The sequence below is a fragment of the Rhinoderma darwinii genome, chromosome 4, assembly GCF_050947455.1.
Source record: "Rhinoderma darwinii isolate aRhiDar2 chromosome 4, aRhiDar2.hap1, whole genome shotgun sequence".
In the NCBI taxonomy this organism is placed as follows: Eukaryota; Metazoa; Chordata; class Amphibia; order Anura; family Rhinodermatidae; genus Rhinoderma; species Rhinoderma darwinii.
Window position 1 is genome coordinate 304,479,760 of NC_134690.1, and position 23,939 is coordinate 304,503,698.

At 43.7% G+C, this 23,939-nt stretch overlaps 1 protein-coding gene across 5 annotated transcripts in view; it reads right to left on the minus strand.

The window, feature by feature from the left end:
* Positions 1-15,989, minus strand: part of SCAF8 (SR-related CTD associated factor 8) — a 272,897-nt gene extending 256,908 nt beyond the window's left edge. For 3 of the 5 annotated variants that reach the window (XR_012883211.1, XR_012883212.1, XM_075862688.1), the window contains exon 1: positions 15,547-15,989. Coding sequence is in view for 3 of the 5 variants with exons in the window: in XM_075862688.1 (XP_075718803.1) it covers positions 15,547-15,576 (30 nt within the window). In the remaining 2 variants the exon portion in view is untranslated. The remainder of the gene's footprint in view (positions 1-15,546) is intronic. The other 2 variants (XM_075862690.1, XM_075862689.1) reach the window with 1 other exon arrangement.
* Between the last annotated feature and the right edge of the window lie 7,950 nt (positions 15,990-23,939).

Here is a 23,939-nt window from a genome sequence, read left to right on the forward strand (position 1 = left end):
CAGCCCCCTGTAGGTGATGCCACAAGTCCCCTGTAGGGGTTGCCACCAAGTCCCCTGTAGGGGTTGCCACACAGCCCCCTGTAGGGGTTGCCACACAGCCCCCTGTAGGTTGCACCCATCCCCCCCCCCACATTCCAGGATGTCACTGACATCAATGTCCATATATGGACAGTGTAGTCACTGACTTCTCCTGGAGAGGAATTCCCTGCCACAGGTCGGGAATTCCGCTTCAGAAGTGATTGACGTCACTGTGTCCATATATGAACAGTGTAGTCACTCACCTCTCCTGTAGCGGAATCCCCGGCCATAGAGTCGGGGATTCCGCTGCAGAAGTGAGTGACATCGCTGTGTCCATATATGGACAGTGTAGTCACTCACTTCTCCTGTAGCGGAATCCCCGGCCATAGCGTCGGGGATTCCGCTGCAGAAGTAAGTGACATCGCTGTGTCCATATATGGACAGTGTAGTCACGCACTTCTCCTGTAGCGGAATCCCCAATCCCCGGCCGGGGATTGGGAATTCCGACTCCTACAGGGAGCAAAAAAAGACCCTCCTCCTCCTCACATGAACTCTGCACTGTGAGGAGGAGGAGAGAGTGCGCGAGCGACGGTAGACCCGGCCATCACTCGGGACACATTCCAGTGATGGCCGTGTATTACCCGGCCCCATAGACTTCTATGGGAGCCGGGCGGCCGGGTACCCAGCTGAAAATAGGGCATGTCCCATTTTTTGACGGCCGGTTTTCCCGGCCCGTCAAAAAATCGCTCGTGTGAATAGCCCCATTAGGGGTCTATTGTTCCTAATGCAGCCGGGTGACGGCCGATTTATGAACGGCCGGCACCCGGCCGGGAAACCCTGTCGTGTGAATTCCGTCTAAGACCCCTTGCACACCACCTTTTTCAGTATACTGTAAATAAGTTTTTTAGTTTAAAAAGGTATTGAAATGTAACCTTAAGCATGCTGTGCAATATGTCAGTGATTTCTGCCATACTTTTTCCACCCTAAACTATATAGTCACATAAGGCCTGTTTCAAATGCCTGTAATACAGCCACATTTTAGGGTCTTTATTAAAGCATCAACAGAATCGCACGGCCTCAGTGGAGTGGGCTGGTGTTGTCCTTGCATATATAAAACAGATCCTAAGAGCCATATTATGATTATAATTAGCTTTTGGGTTATTTAATATCGCTGATTAATAGGGAAAAATAAGTGTGCTAAAAGAGGAAAACCTAATGCCCTATCGTAATTAATAATTAGGGACCTTGGGTTGTTTTGTTGAAAAAGTTTTTCAAAGGTCAAATCAGCTTTTGGATCGGCCAAACTGATGAACCCAAGAGTATTTTGTCCATTCCTGTCACAAAGGCCACTTTCACCCAGACGTATTTTGCTTAAGTATTTGTAAGCCAAAACTAAAACAGAGGGCCTAAAATATATAACAGATGCAAATCTTTCTATTAGGGCCTGTTCACATCAGTGTTGCTTTCCGTTGAGGGGTTCCGTCGGAGCTTTCTGTCTGCACTATTGATTCCGTAAATAAACCTGAACCCTTTCACAACGGTGACAAACAGAAAACATTAGCAAAGTATCCGTCACCATTGAAATGAATGGTGATGCAAACGTAAGCTAAGGTTTCCGTTTGCCTTTCCGTTGAGGGGTTCCCCCGAACGGAAAGCAACGCTGATGTGAACACAGGCTTATCCTTTTTCTCTGTTTATTTTCTAGTAATGGTTTTGGCCTATAAATACTGATGCTAAATATTGACGAAAATACTGTTGTGTGAAAGTGGCCAAAGAGAATTTCTGCGCTCTTTGTCTGGGCCGCCGCTTAGCTATTGAATTTGCAGCCCATGGGTGACCACTCTGAAACAAGTTTGTCTTGTGGAGATACAGCGTTGTCACTCACACAACTGCTAATAACGTATACTTAAAGGGGTATTCTCACCTTAGACATTTATGGTATATCCACAAGATTTGCCATAAATGTCTGAAAGAGGATGAGAGCAGGTCCCAGCTCTCATGACCCCTTTTCACCTGGTGCAGCGACCGCTGAATCCAGGCGGGGACTAGGGATGCACGATGCATCGAAAAACTTCAATACTGTTTTGATACCGTGCATCCCCAAACGGTTCGATACTGAGCTCACTATAGTAACAAATTATTACAATTATGATTCTTTATTAATTATTCAATTCTAAAAACTGGCTCGTAAGCCCAATATACCCTAAGTACAGTCACAAGCAAGCGGTCAGAGATATTGGATTATTCAACTTGTGGCAAGGGTTCCAGAGAAAGTATATATCATAAGGAGAGGGCACGATCTGTGGGTGGATGTACGTCCTAACACCTACTGACGCTTCTCATATCTCTGACCGCTTGTGCCTGTACTTAGGGTATATTGGGCTTGCGAGCCAGTTTTTACAATTGAATAATTAATAAAGAATCATAATTTTAATCGTTCCTTCAGGATGTAACAAATGTTAGACTTTAATGAACGAAACACCTCAACAATCTAATACAGTGAATACAACTCACTATAGTAACACATGCATGTAGGAGAGCGGGGCTGCGGCTGTGTAATACATCCATTGCCACGCTCCTGAGTCCTGACAAGTGCGTGCCGTCAGGATGATGCGGCCAGCGCTGAACTAATGAGTGGCGGCACTAAAGACAGAACATGGCGGGCGCACCGCAAAACACCCCCATGTTCTGTTCTCAGCGTCTGAATTATTAGTGCAGCGCCGGCCATATCACCTTATGCTGACCGCGTGCGCACTTAATGTCAGGAGTGGGGCAATGGCTGTATTACACAGCCGCAGCCCCGCTCTATAACCGCGGAGATCAGAGAAACCTCTCATCTCCGCCGCTATTCTCCTGAATGCTGCGATCAAAGCTGAACGCAGCATTCAAGAGGAAAATGAGAAGGGGGGATGCCCCTTGGATCGCGTCACAGGGATTGTCACAGGAATCCCTGTGACGTGATTGAGGTACATACCATATATGGGCAGACAGCCCAGGGTCCATTGAAGGACCCCAGGGCTGTCTTACCATATTTCCTGTTGTTAGGGTATACTTTGGTATGTCCTAACAACTGCCTGTGTACTATCCGTATATAGATGTATGCCTGTGTACTATCAATATATAAATATATGCCAGTACATTAGTTTAAAATAAAGTAAAACCATGAAGTAATATTAAATTAAAGAAAAATACACATACACCTTTTTTACAATAAACATTAAAATAAGTCTCAATGAATAAAATATACACATTCGGTATTGGCGCGGCTGTAATAACCTGCACAACAAATATTTTGGTGTAACTTATGATGTGTACACTGTAAAAAAATAAAATAAAAACTCCTTTCTTTCACTTATTGTGAGGCACGAGGTGTGATGAATTTAACCTCCATGTGCCTCACATTAATAGTAATTAACCCCATCATGTACCTTACACATTATGACTGAGAAACGTGATGGGGTTAATTACTATTAATGTGAGGCACATGGAGGTTAAATTCATCACACCTCGCGCCTCACATCAGAAAATAGAACTTTTCTTTTTTTATTACTGTTGGCAAAGTATAGTTTTGGTATCGAAATCGCAATACTACACAATGTATCAGTATCGAAGTCCAAATTCTGGTATCGTGACAACCCTAGCGAGGACTAGTGGAGAGAGGGTTGCGCGTGGGCACTGCTCTCTCCATTTTGTTCAATGTAAGTTCCGGAAACTTGAACAGAATGGTTGCTACGGAAACAGCCGAGCAGCGCTTGCTCGTCTGTTCCTGGAAACCCCATCGAATAGGATGGAAGAACCGCACGCACGTGCAACCCTCTCTCCATTGGTCCACGTCTGGATTCTGCGGCCAGTGGTCGCTGCATTAGGCGAAACGGGGGAAACCCCCTTCTAACTATAGGTGCGAGTCCCAGAGCTGGGACCAGCATCTGTCAGGCATTTATGGCATATCCTATAGATGCAGCATAAATGTCTAAGATGGGAAAACCCCTTTGAAGATGATAAAATTCATTACCAGGCACAGACACTACCAAAAAAAAAAGTCACGGTGCCTAGTATAGTAGCGCAGTTTCATTATCTTTAATGAGACTGAGCTGCAGTATCAAACACCGTTATTGACAAGTGTATGGCGCTGTGCCTGATAGACAACTAAAGGGTTTTTCCCATAATTATTATTTAAAGAGGCTCTGTCACCAGATTTTGCAGCCCCTATCTGCTATAGCAGCAGATAGGCGCTGCAATGTAGATTACAGGAACGTTTTTATTTTTAAAAAACGAGCATTTTTGGCCAAGTTATGACCATTTTCGTATTTATGCAAATGAAGCTTGCAAAAGTACAACTGGGCGTGTTGAAAAGTAAAAGTACAACTGGGCGTGTATTATGTGCGTACATCGGGGCGTGTTTACTACTTTTACTAGCTGGGCTTTCTGATGAGAAGTATCATCCACTTCTCTTCACAACGCCCAGCTTCTGGCAGTGCAGATCTGTGACGTCACTCACAGGTCCTGCATCGTGTCGGCACCAGAGGCTACAGTTGATTCTGCAGCAGCATCAGCGTTTGCAGGTAAGTAGCTACATCGACTTACCTGCAAACGCCGATGCTGCTGCAGAATCATCTGTAGCCTCTGGTGCCGACACGATGCAGGACCTGTGAGTGACGTCACAGCGTGATCTCTGGAGAACACGGCTGTGTCTGCACTGCCAGAAGCTGGGCGTTGTGAAGAGAAGTGGATGACACGTCTATACACAACGCCCAGCTAGTAAAAGTAGTAAACACGCCCCGATGTACGCACATAATACACGCCCAGTTGTACTTTTACTTTTCAACACGCCCAGTTGTACTTTTGCAAGCCTCATTTGCATAAATACGAAAATGGTTATAACTTGGCCAAAAATGCTCGTTTTTTAAAAATAAAAACGTTACTGTAATCTACATTGCAGCGCCTATCTGCTGCAATAGCAGATAGGGGCTGCAAAATCTGGTGACAGAGCCTCTTTAACACCTATCCACAGGATAGGTCACCGCTGGGACACCCACTCTTTCCGAGGTCCCCTTGTGCCATATGTTAATGGAGTGGTACTGCGCATGCTAGGCCACCGCGCCATTCACTTTCTATGGGGCTGTCGGCGTCATTCTCATATGGGCACCCGGGGACCCCTGTTCCCAGGATAGGTGATAAATGAGGATTATGGGAAAACACCTTTAAAGAAATGCGGTGAGCCCCCACAGTCAGAAAATCGGCAGGGGTGTCAAGATTCTGACCTCATCAATCTAAAATGAATGGCATATCCTTTGGCTAGGCTATCAATTTAATAGTCCCATAAAACGTCTTTGATACTATCTGCCTGTAGAGAAGAACATAGATTGTGATCATTTTTTTTATTTTTTTAATACTACTAATCTGGATCCCATTAAATGGAAGCAAAATAAAATTTTGGAAAAAGTTTTCCTGCAGCTCCCTAATGGGGTTTGATTCCATTTTTAGCACATAAAAGACAGACCTCACACTCACGTCAAGCATCCAAATTGAGGCCACTAATGATCCATACTAAAAGCAACATAGGTTTCTATGATACTGTTATAGTCATTAGACCTACAGTTAAGCAATTACTTGCGGCCACTTTATGGACATCTGAATAAGGTCTAAAAAAAAAAAAGGTCCAGCTAAATCTATTTCCTACACCTTCTCTCCTGGCACCTTTACTAGTCTATGTTTTTCGTATTTGTCATTTAACATTTCATATCGTATTTGTCAAGAAACGCTCGTGATGTATACGTTAAATGTAGGCTGTGACGGATGCCATACAGCAACATCTGTCCCCAATAGGGTATGGAGTAGTGCAGTCTGCTTGCGCTTTTCCATAAGGCAGAAAAACTGCAACCCTGACAGACACCAAAAGAACCCCTTTTGGCCTCATTTGGGTAAAGAGGAGCCTATGGGTCCGGGCGCATGCAGTAAACATACTCAGTGTAGGAAGGGCCTTATTCTGTCAATAGAGAGATGAGAAGGGCTGTGATAATGACCTTCAGGATATCACACCCTTTTCCTATTTCCATTGACAGAAAACAAGTGGAGATGCGATAGTGTCTAGACCTGGTCATAAAATGTGCCTCGATATGAGTCTCATAGGAATGAATAAAGACGGACTTCTCAAGTCCACAAAGAAGACCTGTAAGATTCAGTTAGTCAGGGTGGGGGTCATGTGACCTAACAGCACCTATAGATAAAGCAATAGATTCGTTTTCTACCCACAGTATTGTTTATGCCGCCTCACTAACAAACGGCAAAGCTCAATTCTAAAATCTATACCTGAGAGTAAACACAAGAGCATCAAACTTGCTGAAATGTGCTTACAATATTCCCCCTGGCCAAATCTGGTTAAATTGTATTTACACTGAAAAGCGAAATTTTGCACATGAAAAATTGAAGTGGTCATCCAGTCTTATGTACATGAACTTTAGAGGGGTTGTCTCACGGTAGAAATCCCTTTCTATTGGCATATCGACGTAATTAAATGAGGGGCTCTCCTTCTATAAGCCAGAATGAAGAACCGCTAACAGCGGTTGCCACTTTGGTGGACTCGGCTCTTCCATGTATTTCATGGTCGGCGATTCACTGAACAATTCCCCTGTGAGGGTGCTGCCACTGATTGCCTAAGGTTACAGAAGCCGAATCCATGGTGATCAACTTATCAATGGGCCGATTAGATGTCAAAATGGGTTGTCCTTATGAGATGTCCCCTTTAAGTGAGTTGTTTTTTTGTTTTTTTTTAACCCTAAGGGTATGTTCCCACGGCTTATTTTCGGACGTCTTTCAGGCCGTAAACGGCCGAAAAATCGGAAGCAGAACGGATCCAAAATCTGCCCATTGATTTCAATGGGAAATACGGCATTCAGTTCCGACGGGGCCGTTTTGAAAAACGGGCGCGTAAAAAAACGCCTGCGAAAAAGAAGTGCATGTCACTTCTTGAGCCGTCTTTCATTGACTCTATAGAAAAATTGCTCCAAAAACGTCCGTAAAAAAACGCAGCGGAAAACAGCTACGTATTTTCAGACGTTTTTGGTTAAGTGTGTGCACATACCCTAAAAAGACTAAGATGCTCAAAAAAACCAAAATATTTAATATCTAACCTTTTAAAGAGGCTCTGCCACCAGTTTATAAGTGCCCTATCTCCTACATAATCTGATCGGCGCTGTAATGTAGATAACAGTGGTTTTTATTTTGAAAAACGATCACTTTTGAGCAAGTTATGAACAATTTTAGATTTATGCTAAATAGTTCTTAATGACCAACTGGGCGTGTTTTTACTTTTTACCAAGTGAGCGTTCTAAAGAGAAGTGTATGACGCTGACCAATCAGAGTCATACACTTCTCTTCATTCCAACCCAGCTTGTTTCACTGCACAGCGTGATCTCGCGAGATCACACTGTGACATGACTTCCTCCCACAGGTTCTTTATCGGAGCCATGGAAGACAGAACAGACATCGCCTCCAGCCACTGCAGATTCGGATAAACGTCCTGGCACGGCTCGAGGCGATGTCTGTTGACTCCTCCATGGGAGAAAGTCCTGTCACAGCTTGATCTCGCGAAATCACGCTGTGCAGTGAAACAAACTGGGTATGAATGAAGAAGTGTATGACGCTGATTGGCCAGCGTCATACACTTCTCTTTACAACGCCCACTTGGTAAAAAACACCCAGTTGGTCATTAACCCCTTAGTGACCAACAATACGCCTTTTTACGTTCGTCACTAAGGGGCCTTATAGGCTAGGCTGACGCCTTTTCACGTGAGCCTAGTCTAAGTCCTGCACGGGTCTCCCGTGCAGGCTGGAGCCGGAGCTCAGCTGTCTGATGACAGCTGAGCTCCTGCTCCAACGCCCGCGATCGAAGTTTACTTCGATCGCGGCCGTTTAACCCGTTAAATGCCGCTGTCAATAGCGACCGCGGCATTTAACTTTGTTTACAGAGGGAGTGAGCTCCCTCTGTCACCCATCGGCGGCCCGCGAATGCAACCACGGATCTCCGATGGGGTGTCATGGCAGCAGGGTGCTTGATGAAAGCCCCCAGGTCTGCTCTGGACATATGCCTGTTAGGACGCGCCGGAGGCACGTCCTAACAGATTGCCTGTCAGATTTACACTGACAGGCAATAATGCTCTGGTATACGAAGTATACCAGAGCATTATAGCAGCGATCTGAAGATCGCACAGTAAAGTCCCCTAGTGGGACTAATAAAAGAAGTAATCAATGTGAAATAAAGATTATTAATAAAACGTACAGTAAAAAAATAAATCCATTTTTTTCCATAAAAAGTGGTTTTATTTAGTAAAAGTGTAAAAAAAAATAAAAGTACACATATATGGTATCGCCGCGACCGTAATGACTCCATTAATAAAGTTAATATGTAATTTAAACCGCAAGGTGAACACCGTAAAAAAAAACGCAAAGAACAATGGCGAAATTGCAATTTTTTTCCGTTGCCCCCCAAATAATAAAAATTAATCAATAAGTCCCATGCACCCCAAAACAGTACCAATCAAAACTACGTCTCTTCCCCCAGAAAACAAGCCAAAAAAATCACTACATTGATGGAAAAATAAAAAAAAGTTACGGCTCTTGGAAAGCGACGATGCAAAAACAAATAATTTTAGTTCAAAAGTGTTTTTATTGTGCAAAAGTCATAAAACATAAGAAACCTCTACATATGTGGTATCGCCGTAATCTTACCGACCCATAGAATAAAGGTAATGTGTTATTTACGTCTCACAGTGAACGGCGTCAATTTAAAAACGCATAGAACAATGGCGTAATTTCAGGGTTTTTTTATAATCCCCCCAAAAAAAGTTTATAAAAGTTAATAAAAAAATTATATGTACCCAAAAATGGTGCTATTAAAAAGTACAACACATCCCGCAAACAAACAAGTCCTCATACAGCTATGTAGACGAAAAAATAAAAAAGTAATAGCTTGGTCATTAGGGCCTAAAATGGGCTGGTCACTAAGGGGTTAAGAACTATTTAGCATAAATCGAAAATTGTTCATAACTTGCTCAAAAATGATCGTTTTTCAAAATAAAAACCACTGTTATCTACATTACAGCGCCTATCAGATTATGTTGGAGAAAGGGCACTTATAAACTGGTGACAGAGCCTCTTGGAAGCTGGGACGACTCCGAAAAGAATGAGAAGTGCGGGCTCCTTATAATGCTTTATTTACATAATACAGGAAAACCCTTGTAAGGCCTCATTCACACGACAGGGTTTCCCGTCCGTGTGCCGGCCGTTCATAAATCGGTCGGCACCCGGCTGCATTAGGAATAATAGACCCCTAATGGGGCTATTCACACAACTGATTTTTTGACGTCCGGGAAAACTGGCCGTCAAAAAATAGGACATGCTCTATTTTCGGCCGGGTATTTTCGGCTGGCTCCCTTCCCCTGCTTGTTAAAAGCGTCCTGGCCTGGCGACACCTTCCATGGCGCCGCTAGCAGCTGCTGCTGCTGCGGCTGCTACTACTGTAGCGATGCCACTATAGCAGAGCGGGGAGGTATCTCCCCGCTCTGCTATGTGCTAGCCCCACTTTAGCTCCTTGAAGGAGCGGAATCCCCGTGTTTTCGGGGATTCCGCTCCTGGACAGAGCGCTTGATGTCTCTGTCTATATCTGGGCAGTGACATCAGGGGAAACTCCTGAAGCGGAATCCCCGAGCACATGGGGATTCCCCTTCAGGAGTTGCCGCTGATGTCACTGTCCAGATCTGCCCGGCCCGGAACGGATGCAAAACTTTATGCAAACCGGCCGGGCAAAATGGCAGATTTTACCGGCCGACACTCGGGCGGGACCCGGTCGTGTGAATCCCGCCTAAGTATAAGAAAGCTATAGGAAAGCACTGATGGATCAAAACTCTTGCAGATGACCACCCACCACCGAGAAAAGATGGCTGCATTTTACAGTAGCCTAACTAGCCACCATCTACAGATGCCTGTAAATACAACAGACTGCAAGCACACAAGGGCTTTTTGAAACCCTGTAGCTTCCACCCGTGAATTCAGACATTTCAGGTTTATTCCAAAACAGAAAAGCATAGTCTTTTGACGTCAGGCGGTGCAGGTCCCCAGCCTACAACTACGTCTTTTGGCGTCACTGTAGTTGAGGCTGATGAGTGCTCGTGTGAGCGCTCATCTTATAAGCAGGAGCTGTAACTAATCTGTAACTGATCTTAGAGGAGCCTCCTGAATACAGCTGGGGTCGGAAAACATTCGGACCCCAGCTGTTTAACTGTTTGATTGCCCCTGTCCGTGACCGCGGCATGATCAAAGGGAATTCCCCTCTTTGATCGCATCTGGGGACCTACAAAGGACCCCAGGGCTGTCTGTTCCGTTTGTCTGCTGTTCAGGCACACTATGTGCTACCCGATCAGCAGCCTGCGTCATAGTGACACAGTGTAATGTATTAGCATACAGGAGTATGCTAATACATTACAAGCAAAAAATAAAGTTATAAATTTATCCCTTAATGGGATTTTTAAAAAAAAGTCACAAAAAAAAGAAATAAATAAAAAGTCCCAAAAAATGTCATTATTTTGCATAAAATATATTTTATTGCCCCTACACTAAATAAAAACCAAAAAAAACTACACATATTAGGTATCTATACGACCGTAATAACCTGAAGAATTAATCGAATAGGTTATTTAGCGTGAAACGTGAACAGGATAAAAAATAAACAAGAAAGACAATGTCAAGAATAGCTTTTTCCTATATTCACGCCGTAAGAAAATTTTTTTTTTTACACCCAAACTGTGAGGGGAAAAAAATACTATTTCTCCCGCATAAAACAAGACCTCATACAATCACGCCAATGAAAAAATAAAAAAAGTTATGGCTGCTGAAAGGCAAAAACAGAAAAATTTAGCTGGTCATTAAGGCCTTTTCAGGCCCGGTCATTAAGGGGTTAAAAGTGTTGTTTGTTTTTTTTTATAATAATAATAAAAATGTCAGTGTGTTTGGTGCAACTTTATAATTCATTTTTATTAAAAATTATTTTTACTTTGAAATACAGCTGCTCTGTATCCTGTATACAGAGCAGCTGTATCGTTCGCTAAGACCTGAATCCATCAGTCACGCGGACCTGACGGGTTCAGTGTCAGCGGGTCATGCGTGCCGCCGACATGCAGAATCCATCATGAACTTAGATGTGTTGGATAACAGGTGGATCCTGTTTTTTAGAGACACGCAGGACCCGCTTTCACTGAACCTGTCAGTCCCGCGGATCTGATAGGTACAGGATTCAGTGCACGATATAGCTCCTCTGTATACGGAGCAGCTGTATCTCAAAAAGTAAAAATATTTTTTAATAAAAACTAATTTAGAAGTTGCACAAAACACAGGACATTTTTATAAATAAAAAAATAATCACTTTCAAAGGTGTACATAGCATTTACGGTATGCACCTTTCAAGAATGTAAACATCTGCAACTTTTGTAGCTTGCTCATGATATTTATGTGATCAATACAACGGCATTACAAATGTTGTAATATTCTGGCTTTTAAAGGGACAGCGTCATGATTTTTTTTTTTTATTAATTAATAAATGATTATATTGACTTTATTTTTTCACACACAATGTTTTTTTCTATTAACACTTTCTTACTGTACTGGGGGCTGCCATGTTTTATTTCATCTGTGTATGTGTCTCTTAACGACACATACATAGATGGAATACGACAGCACAGTACATAGGACACAACGAACGGCTCCATTGCCTCTGCCATCTGGCTCTGTACTGCGCATGCGCCGTTCAGAGCGACCCAGCATAGAAGCTGGTTTGTAGGGGGAAAGCCGGCGCCATTATGAAGACCGGCCGCACTGCAGCTAAGGTGTGTGTCTCTGTCTGTCCCTCTCTCTCTGTCCCCCCTCGCGCCCCCCCCCCCCCGTACACGTACTGTAACTGTGTTTCTGTGTGTAGTGTGCATGCACAGCATAGCTGTGTCTTATTTTTGTGCAGTGGAGTATGCACGGGCGCCACTGATCCTTCATAGCCACTTATCAGCTGTTTTGAAGAATCAGCGGCAAGCACCCCCCCCCCCATACACACACACACAAATCCCCCCAAACATGCAACTGCGCCACACACAACCCCACCCCACTTTTCTTTTTTTATGCAGCACGTTTTTTTAAAACACTTGTGTAAAAAACTAACGGCCCGCGAAAAAGAAGTGCATGTGACTTCTTGGGACGTTTTTGGAGCAGTTTTTCATTTACTCTATAGAAAAAGAGCTCCAAAAAACGCGAGTTTGATTAAAAAATTGCTGAAAATCAGGAGCTGGTTTCCCTTGAAAACAGCTCCGTATTTTTAGACGTTTTTGTAGTTAGGGTATGTGCACACACACTAATTACGTCCGTAATTGACGGACGTATTTCGGCCGCAAGTCCCGGACCGAACACAGTGCAGGGAGCCGGGCTCCTAGCATCATACTTATGTCCGATGCTAGGAGTCCCTGCCTCGCTGCAGGACAACTGTCCCGTACTGAAAACATGATTACAGTACGAGACAGTAGTTCCACGGAGAGGCAGGGACTCCTAGCATCGCACATAAGTATGATGCTAGGAGCCCGGCTCCCTGCACTGTGTTCGGTCCGGTACTTGCGGCCGAAATACGTCCGTCAATTACGGACGTAATTAGTGTGTGTGCACATACCCTAAGCGTGAGAGCACATACCCTAAGCGTGTGAACATACCCTTAGGCTTTATTCACACGACAGGGTCCGAGTGTCGGCCGGTTTGCATCCATTCCGATTCCGGTCCGTGTTGCCGGTTTTAACGGCCGATTTTGCATCCGTTTTTTTCCCTGTCCGTTTTAAAATCGGATGAATTTCATTTGTACATTTTTGCCACACACTTCCCTCTGTAGATATTGCCACACACTGCCCTCTGTAGGTAGTGGCACACAGCCCCCTGTAGGTAGTGGCACACAGCCCCCTGTAGGTAGTGGCACACAGCCCCCTGTAGGTAGTGGCACACAGCCCCCTGTAGGTAGTGCCCCACAGCCCCCTGTAGGTAGTGCCCCACAGTCCCCTGCAGGTAGTTCTAAACAGCACCCCTCCCCACCTGTCTGTAGATAGTGCCACCGTTCCAGGAGAAGTCCCTGACTTCACTGTCCATATATGGACAGTGAAGTCAGGGACTCCTCCTGGAGCGGAGACATCGGCCACAGGGTCGGGGATTCCGCTTCAGAAGTGCCTGACGTCACTGTGTCCATATATGGACAGTGAAGCCAGGGACTTCTCCTGGAGTGGAATCCCCGGCCACATCGCCGGGGATTCCGCTTCAGAAGCCCCTGACTTCACTGTGTTCATATATGGACACAGTGAAGTCAGGGACTTCAGCTGGAGCGGAATCCCCAATCCCCGGCCACAGCGTTGTCGAAGCAGTGGCCGGGGATTGGGGATTCCGCTCCTACAGGGAGCAAAAAAAATAAAATACTCTCCTCCTCCTCACATGCACTTCACACTGTGGGGAGGAGAAGGAGAGAGCGCGAGCGACAGAAGGCACGGCCGTCACTTGGAGCACATTCAAGTGATGGCCGCATGTATTACCCGGCCCCATAGACTTCTATGGGAGCCGGGCGGCCGGGAGAATGGCTGAAAATAGGGCATGTCCCATTTTTTGACGGCCAGCTTTTCCGGGCCGTCAAAAAAGCAGTCGTGTGAATAGCCCCATTAGGGAGTCTGTTATTCCTACTGCAGCCATGTGACGACCGGTTTTTCAACAGCCGGGAAACCCTGTCGTGTGCATAAGGGCTTAGCCTTTTGGTGTGTCCTATAGCTTCTGCCAGCTGCCATTTGTACAATCACTCCCAAAATGTCAGCCGGACAATGCTTAGCAATTTGAAGACCCCTTTTCCTGGCTTGTAGCCAAAATATAGGGAGGGGGGTGAGATTCCCTCCCACATTTACCGCAGCCGTGAGTCAGGTTGCTTTGCCTTATTCACCTCAAACAGAGGAAAAGATGTCAATTTATGATTACATTTTTAATACTTTCCACATTGTGGAGAAAAAAAAACAGCAAAAAACTTAAATATAATAGAAATAAGTAACTTACTTTAAAAAAAAAAAAAGTTTCATTTGCAACATGTGGCTTTGAGGTGTCCTAACCAGGTATTGTCTAAGGCTATGTTCACACGGGGTCTTTTGCCGAGTTTTTTGACGCGGAAACCGCGTCGCAAAACTCGGCAGAAACGGCCCGAGAACGCCTCCGATTGATTTCAATGGGAGGCGTCGGCGTCTTTTTCCCGCGAGCAGTAAAACTGCCTCGCGGGAAAAAGAAGCGACATGCCCTATCTTCGGGCGCTTCCGCCTCCGACCTCCCATTGACTTCAATGGGAGGCAGGAGAAAGCGTATATCTCGCTGTTTTATGCCCGCGGCGCTCAATGGCCGCGGGCGAAAAACGGCGCGATAATTGCTGTTCACACGGAGTATTTTGGGGGAGGAATATCTGCCTCAAAATTCCGTTTGGAACTTTGAGGCAGATATTCCTCCCCCAAAATACTCCGTGTGAACATAGCCTTATAGTCAACGGGATTTAATAAGTTCTGTTCACATAGCTGTATGAATTCTAGCATTCCCTATGCCGGGGGTTTTGCTTTATTGACTTGAATGCAGCAAAAACCATGTTAATAGAGTCAATTATCTTTTAGTTATATTTTTCTAGATGTAGCAGTGGTGTGGCTTTTTTTGTTGCACTTGCATGTCTGAATGTACATAAAAAAGTGGCCTAGCCAAACTTCTGCTGCGCTTTATATTTTCTGTTGTGTCTGATCACTGGGACATTGGATCTATACATAGTAATTTATGGACAAGACTTATGTAAACAGACGCCCCCCCCCCCCCCCCCCCTCCCCGTCCCCCATCCCATATAAGCACCCAGATTACAACAGTGAGCATATTAGAGGAGCTGGAGAAATTAATGTGGCTGGTTAGTAAAAATCATATGTCTTCAAACCGCTGGATCCGGCTCCCTATAGAAGAAACTACTCCAAAACGTAAACGAGTAATGGCACCCTTCACTGATAAATACATGTTCTGTGGGCCTCTAATATCCATGTATTTCAGTGGTGTAGCGCGCAGATATTAATACTATGCAGACCGATCTCTTGTGCGTGTCCTGTATCGCTTCGTATTGCCATGATCTGCATGCAGCATACTGGGGTCATCGGCTGGGCCTGCTGCGCTGAACTGTACGGCCTGTAGACTGCAGATCGCCGCATTGGAGCTGCTGCACAAGGACATCTACGTATAATAGAACATTTGCTGCCCACGGTGATGACTAGTATGTAGGTATAAGACCATTATGTCGTGCAGGGGACACGGGATGAGCGCGAAGAGGGGGAAGTGGTCATTCCTGCGCCCAGGCCATCGTTAGTACAGACGCACAGTAACCTCTCAGGAGATACCAGTTATATGTCGGGGTGTGAGGGAAGGGAAAAACAGAAAAGAGGCAGAGATAGGGAGATATCGATGGCTACAAACCTCGCTGTTAAAGGTTTTGACGGCCTCCATGTTGTCGGCTGATGTAGGAACGCCGTGTTGTTTGGAGGAGGCGGCGAGGGGGAGAGACAAGGAGGAGGGGATAGGAGAAGAGAAGGGGAGGGGAGGGCGAGGAAGTGCTTGTGCTGTTCAAGGAGGGGAGGGGACGCTCACATTGCTCAGCATGTGTATTGTTCCCTATAGGGACACTGTAAGATGGGGAAAGACTGTATACAGCAGTTGTGAGCTCCCCAGTGAGGAGACATAGACTGGAAAATACACGCTACCGAGACGGCGGTAACAACGGGCCGCACACCAATACCCCTGGTGCGGATACTACGGTACTAGGGTTATTACACGGTATATTACTGGTGCGTACGTTACACTTGTAGGGAGCGCGAACCATTATCACTAGAAATTGCAAAAAGGAAGCGCGCCACCACGCTCTGATTTAGATGCAGATAATGGGAAGGTGGGGTCAAGGCTAACACGTGACTTTTACCATAAAAGAGAAAAGGTAACACAGGCAGCCTTCTTTGGGTCTTTCAGTGATAGCGCCTTCTAGTGGAGCTTCGTGCTCATTACAGTGAAATTACATATATACCTTGGCACTGCACTGTTTGTTGCCTAGACTGTGTTCACACGGCATATGTTGAATACAATGCTGATTTCGATACAATCATTTTTTTAAATGATTTTCAGAGCGTTATTTAGGGTCAGTACACACAGTTTTTTTTACGTGGAAACTGCATCAGAATCTGCGCCAAAAAATATCCCAAGTCGTCCCCCCATTGATTTCAAAGCTGGTTTTAACCCCTTCCCACTTTTGACCTTCCTGACAGTCTTGTTTTTCAAATCTGACATGTTTCACTTTATGTGGTAATAACTTCGGAACGCTTTTACTTATCCAATCGATTTTGAGATTGTTTACTCCTGACACATTGGACTTGAAATTTGCTCGATACATTCAGTATTTTATTGTGAAAATTTGCATTTTTCTTAATTTAAATGTATCTTCTTGTAAGACAGGCAGTTATACCACATAAAATTGTTGCTAATTAACATCCCCCATATGTCTACTTTAGATTGACATCGTTTTTTGAACGTCCTTTTATTTTTCTATGACATCACAAGGCTTAGAACTCTAGCAGCAATTTCTCACATTTTCAAGAAAATTTCAAAAGGCCATTTTTACAGGGACCAGTTCAGTTGTGAAGCGGCTTTTGGGGCCTTATATATTAGAAACCCCCAATAAATCACCCCATGTTAAAAACTTCACCCCTCCAAAGTATTCAAAACCGCATTCACAAAGTCTCTTAACCCTTCACACGTTTCACAGGAATTAAAGCAAAGTAGAAGTGAAATTTACAAATTTAATGTTTTATTTTTTTTTGCAGACATTCATTTTTAGAGGGAATGTGTCGCTAGAAAAAAATATATATTTTTAGTTAAACTGTTAGTATATAAAGGATTACACATTGTTCCAATTTTTTTTACATTTCTTCAGTCAGGAAATATTATAAATTAGATTCTAATTTATAACATTTCCATGTGCTCGTCACTAGAGGGAGCAATTCCCAAAATTGCAGCATTGGCATGTGGTAAAGCAACCTCATTGCTTTATGCTGCAAAATTGGAAAAGACACACTCGCTCTAGTGTGCTCAAACAATCCCCCCTCCTTTATCCTGGCTAGTGCCAGGAGAAAGGAGGGGGTTGAATGTTCAAACCTCCTACACTGTGTGCCGCCATTTTTTGAGCGAATGCACAGTGTAGGAGGATTAGATACAGTGGTAATGACAGAGTATAACACGAACATGCACAAACATAACTTACCTGCTCCTGCCGCTGCTGCTCTCGCCTCGCCTTGCTTCTGAACATATGGACGGAAGCCGCGACCGGAAGTAGTCATCTTACTGTCCGGCCGCGGCTTCCGGTCCAAATGAAAATGGCGCCGGATGTCGCTCTGCCGCAGACCTTCCTTTTGCACTGTGTGGGAGCGGCGCATGCACCGTTCCCACACAGACGGCGTACACTATAGTGAATGGAACGGCTCCCGTTCGCATTCTCTATGGGGATGTATGTGCCGTATTCCATCTTTGTATGTGTCGTTAATCGACACATACAGAGATGAAAAAAAAAAGGCAGCCCCCATAGTGAAGTAAATGAAAGAAAAAAGTACAACACAAATAAAATGTACTTTAACCCCTTCAGGACTGAGCCACTTTTGGACCAAATGACAGAGCCTCATTTTTTAAATCTAACGTGTGTTACTTTATGTGGTAATGGGGTATAGAGAAAAGACCACGGCGCCACATAGCGTAACTCAGTAGGGTAAGCTGATGAAGGAAAACAATATCATGCTCACCAGATAGCTTTAGGATAAAAGCGGGTAAACCACGAGTGCTGCTGCCAGATCCAAACCGGTTGCCGAGGGAAACCGCTGATTTAATGGTAGGTTGGTAGAGAGAAAAAAGCGGATCTATCACGGCGCTGCTAGGTGGTGCAAGACGATGGAGAAACAAGTAGTCTTTTGTAATATTTGCTGATAGTTTTATTGCAGTAGCAACGCGTTTCGACACCGGACTGGTGTCTTCATCAGGCATAAAATTGTGTAAAACATGACAGTATATATACAAACCACTGAGTGGTGATTGGCCCAGTTCAGATGGGGCAGAGGTTGACATAAAAAAAAACGCCAAAACACATTGGGGGTCAAAGTTCAAAATAATATAATAAGAATACAAATAAAATTGAGCAAATAACATGGAAAACAATATGCACTGAGGTTTAGGAGATAAACATAAAGGATACTGGAAAAGCAAATATTTAAAATGTATAATAGAGGATAAATCGAAAAGGAAAGCGTGTCACATCTGGATTACGGGACTACTGGGAGATTGGTTTTTTATTAAAAAGTAATAAATAAATATGGGAAAGTATCTAAAACTGTGGTAGGACGCCAGGGATGGTTGTTCATTTATATATTTTACTTTTTACTTATTTACTCCTCTCGTGATAGTTTTTTATTGTTTAAAACGTTGTCAAGGAGACCATGTAAACTACGGTGGCCGGTGGGGACCAAAGTTGGAACGCATGGGGTGGAACGCATGGGGTGGAACGCACGATGGCCCGCACAATGACCCGCATAATCCGGCTGGTTCGTGTGGACGACATAGGAGAAAAAACGAAAGGCTTCTGCTGGGGGTAACTAGGTAAGATATTAATATGTATGTACATGGGGGATGTTATTTTTGACTTGAAATGCCCGGGTTTTGTATATCGGGACATGGTTACTAGTAGTATTTCAGGCAAGTAAGCTAAAGGAACGTAGGGGCTAGAGGCTATTGGTATGGTTAATCCAAGCTTGATTCCGAAATGTCATTTAAACCCCTTGGATGTAATGTGTCCATTTTGAAAATCCAATAATTTTCCCTCCGTAGCTGACATCCCGATTACAGGAGCACCTCTACCTGGGCGAGATCACCATCCCACCCACTGGTTGTTGGATTTCCCTCCTGCACTGGCAGCCGCATAAACTTTTGAGAGCGACCAGAACTTCATCTACAGTATCATCTCTACTACTACTCGTTTACTCATCTAAACACCTGATTCCTCCACTATGTCGTCCACACGAACCAGCCGGATTATGCGGGTCATTGTGCGGGCCATCGTGCGTTCCACCCCATGCGTTCCACCCCATGCGTTCCAACTTTGGTCCCCACCGGCCACCGTAGTTTACATGGTCTCCTTGACAACGTTTTAAACAATAAAAAACTATCACGAGAGGAGTAAATAAGTAAAAAGTAAAATATATAAATGAACAACCATCCCTGGCGTCCTACCACAGTTTTAGATACTTTCCCATATTTATTTATTACTTTTTAATAAAAAACCAATCTCCCAGTAGTCCCGTAATCCAGATGTGACACGCTTTCCTTTTCGATTTATCCTCTATTATACATTTTAAATATTTGCTTTTCCAGTATCCTTTATGTTTATCTCCTAAACCTCAGTGCATATTGTTTTCCATGTTATTTGCTCAATTTTATTTGTATTCTTATTATATTATTTTGAACTTTGACCCCCAATGTGTTTTGGCGTTTTTTTTATGTCAACCTCTGCCCCATCTGAACTGGGCCAATCACCACTCAGTGGTTTGTATATATACTGTCATGTTTTACACAATTTTATGCCTGATGAAGACACCAGTCCGGTGTCGAAACGCGTTGCTACTGCAATAAAACTATCAGCAAATATTACAAAAGACTACTTGTTTCTCCATCGTCTTGCACCACCTAGCAGCGCCGTGATAGATCCGCTTTTTTCTCTCTACCAACCTACCATTAAATCAGCGGTTTCCCTCGGCAACCGGTTTGGATCTGGCAGCAGCACTCGTGGTTTACCCGCTTTTATCCTAAAGCTATCTGGTGAGCATGATATTGTTTTCCTTCATCAGCTTACCCTACTGAGTTACGCTATGTGGCGCCGTGGTCTTTTCTCTATACCCCGCACTTAGATCGGTTTCCATCGGCTCCCTCCGTAGCTGACATCCCGATTACAGGAGCACCTCTACCTGGGCGAGATCACCATCCCACCCACTGGTTGTTGGATTTCCCTCCTGCACTGGCAGCCGCATAAACTTTTGAGAGCGACCAGAACTTCATCTACAGTATCATCTCTACTACTACTCGTTTACTCATCTAAACACCTGATTCCTCCAAGAATTATGCTGGATTTCGTCACCAACAGGAATTCACTACGTGAACGGCTTATTTTGGAATCCATTGGAAACGATGCCCTTCCTGGACCTTCTCACATAGTGAGTACGAACCCCTCTGCGGTAGAAACCCAGAGAATGACTGACCTCTATCTATCCCTAGAAGATGTCTTGAAAAAAGAAGCCCTACAGAGCATTGACTGCCGATTTTTATTGCTGTATATTTCTGAAAACATTTCACCTAGAGGTCTGAGGATCCTGACTTCTAACCCTTATCCTGACGACACTATTTTCAGCACTGACTGGAATAATTTCACTGTCTCATGCCATTCAGGCTATTTAGAAAGGCTACATAACAAACGGACCTCACTCAGCATTAAATATAGCTCCGAAATTACGTCGATCAAAGAACAACTACTATGCTTTGAAGACCATTGTGATTTCTACAAACTAGAGAAATCCACTATTAATAGGCTAACTACATTTGAAAAAGAACTCATTTCTAAGAAAGCGAAAAAATTACTGAGGGACCGTACCGACTACAGTCGTAACCCATCCGGTGAATGGAGACCTGCTTCCCTCTCTAGCGTTCAGACAAACCCCACCATGCCCGAGTCTAACAATTTTCCGAAAGGGAATAAATTCATTCAGACCAATTCTATTACCCCTCGAGAGAAAAGTTTCACCTATAGCAGATCTTTTAGGAATAGTTCCAAAACTAGGTCAACCAACATTGGGACAACCCCCCAATTGAATATTCGTGATAACGGTGGGGAATGTAAACAACCTTTGATTGACGTCCCCAACAATTTAACCAAGAGTACTATCCCCAACACTGTAGCTAATATTTCCCGTCCAAAAGGTGTCATAACGCAGATACCCATTAACGCATTTAAATCCTCTGATCTAGACCTTCATCTCTCCAGACTCATTTCCACCACTGAACCAATGGAACTGCCCCCCACCAGCAACTCCCCTACATTCTCCCTCAATGATACAATTGACGACAGAAATTCATCCCTATTACAATTATCCACTCACAATTCTCCCCAGTCCCCTAATCCGGGTTCACCCGCCGTCTTGTTTCATCAGCCTCCAGGTAATTCAGATCCCGCACATAGACATACCACCACGTTTACTGAGACAGACCTAGCCACCTCTGCCCTTGACTACACATACACTGCAACATCTTTTTTAGGTCTTCCCTCACAGCTAGTCGGCCCCCCTCTTACTCCCACAATCATGAGCGAGGAATCACTAATGCCATTCATCAGAAGCCCGAAAGCACAAACTATCACCAACCTATTCTCCATGCTACACAAAATCTCCACCAAAAGAAAGTTGGCCACAGACCTAGAGGACGGAGAGGAGGAAAAAATAGAAACAGAAATAAACAAACCTTCCCTCAGGAAAAAGAGGAATCTTGTCCCCCACCAGGAATAACAAAAATATTCAACATATCTTCCTACACTTTGAATTCTCATGAACACAGTTTACTAAGTAAAGGCCTTTCATTTTGCCCAACATCATCAATCGATTCCTTTGAACTATTCATGGACCTCAACAGATTCATACGTAAATTAACATTGACAAGACATTTTGCTATGGCTAAACATATTTCCACTCCTGTTGTTGTTCCTGAACAACCCCTAAATAATTCCGTTACCAACGCTATCCCAGTAGACGTTCACCCTAAGTCAACATTTTATCCAACTCATCACCAGGGTCCCCTTTTGGAAACTTTCTCCACCCTTGTCAATAATGACTTTAGATCAATTGAAACACCAACACACCACCCTGACAATTTAACCCCAAATGAAAGGAAAGCACTGAAAACTCTCCAGAAAAATGCCGACATTGTCATCCGTCCGGCAGATAAGGGAGGAGGCATAGTAATCCAAGATAAAACAAAATATCTCCACGAAACTACAAGAATTCTAAGTGACACGTCCTTCTATCATACACTTACCTCTAATCCATTATCCACTTACATATCTGAATACAAAAACCTCATAGATAATGCCGACACTGATGGTCTCCTCACTAAAAAAGAGAAAGCTTTTCTGTCCGTCCCTTTTCCGAACATGCCTTTCATTTATCACTTACCCAAAATTCATAAGTCACTTACTAACCCCCCAGGACGCCCGATTATATCCGGAATCGGCTCTCTCACCAGTAACTTGTCCCATTTCGTCGACCTTCACCTGCAACCACTAGTACTCAATCTACCATCATACCTCAAAGACTCAGCGCAATTAATCAGAGACCTGAATAACCTCAACTTTGATCCTCTCACACCCCAAATCAGTTTTTTGACAGCCGACGTCACCTCACTGTACAGCAACATACCACATAATAAAGGCATTGAAATAACCGAATCTTTCCTATCATCCAACACTACAATCCCTGAATCACAAGTCCAATTTATTATTAACTGCATTAGATTCATTCTACACCACAATACGTTCAGTTTTAATAATAAATTTTACAATCAAGTAAAAGGATGTGCCATGGGCACCCGGTTTGCACCAGCTTATGCAAACCTCTACATGGGTGCCTTCGAAAATACATATATCCATAGCTCACATCGGTTCAAGAATAACATATTACTTTACAGGCGGTATATAGACGACCTGTTCATAGTCTGGAAAGGAAGCAACGAAGAAGCTTCCCAATTCATTGAAAACCTCAACAGTAACATTTTCGAATTAACCTTCACATACACATTTTCCCCTGTTTCCATTGACTTTCTTGATCTTACCCTCAGCCACGATAAAGTCAACAACAAATTCATCACACAAACCCATTTTAAACAGGTTGATGTTAACAGCTACATTGATTTCAGAAGCGCCCATTATCGCCCGTGGCTCCTAAACATACCTTTTGGACAGTTTAGGAGGATCAGGAAAAACTGCAGTACAGAGAAAATTTATCAAAAGGAATGTAATGTTCTAGAAAAACGTTTTATCGACAAACATTTTCCCCCAAAATTAATAGAAGGCGCAAGAACAAAAGCCACCGAATTAACACAATACTCCTGCTTAAATCCGTCCCTCAAAAAAACAGCACCTGTTAATAATTTCAAAAACAATTTCATTACCACGTTTAATAAAGGAAACAGAATTATTAGGGCAATTTTGGGCAAACATTGGCACATTATCAGGAGCGACCCCTTTTTAAAAGACCTGATCCCGATTAAACCTAACATCACCTTCAGACGGTCTCTAAACCTAAAAAATATTCTAGCCCCCAGTAGAATCAAAAAACAATTGTCATCCAACACACATTTTCTGTCCGGTCTGAAAGGATCCTATAAATGCGGTCATTCCCGTTGCCTATGTTGCAACATCATATGTAATAAAAAACATACATATACATCAACGGTAACCAATGAATCTTTCCCTATCAGAACATTCCTTAATTGTGGGAGTTCATACGTGATTTATCTAATCGAATGCCCATGCCAACTACAATATATTGGTAGAACCACCCAATGCCTGAGAACCCGGGTTAATAACCACCGGTTCAACGTTAACACAGGTTTCATAAAACATAGTGTGTCTCGGCATTTTGCCCAGATACATAAATGCCAATTCAACTTAATCAACATCACTCCTATAGAACATATCCATCCAGATGTCCCAAATAGGTTCAATAAATTAAAACAACGGGAAAATT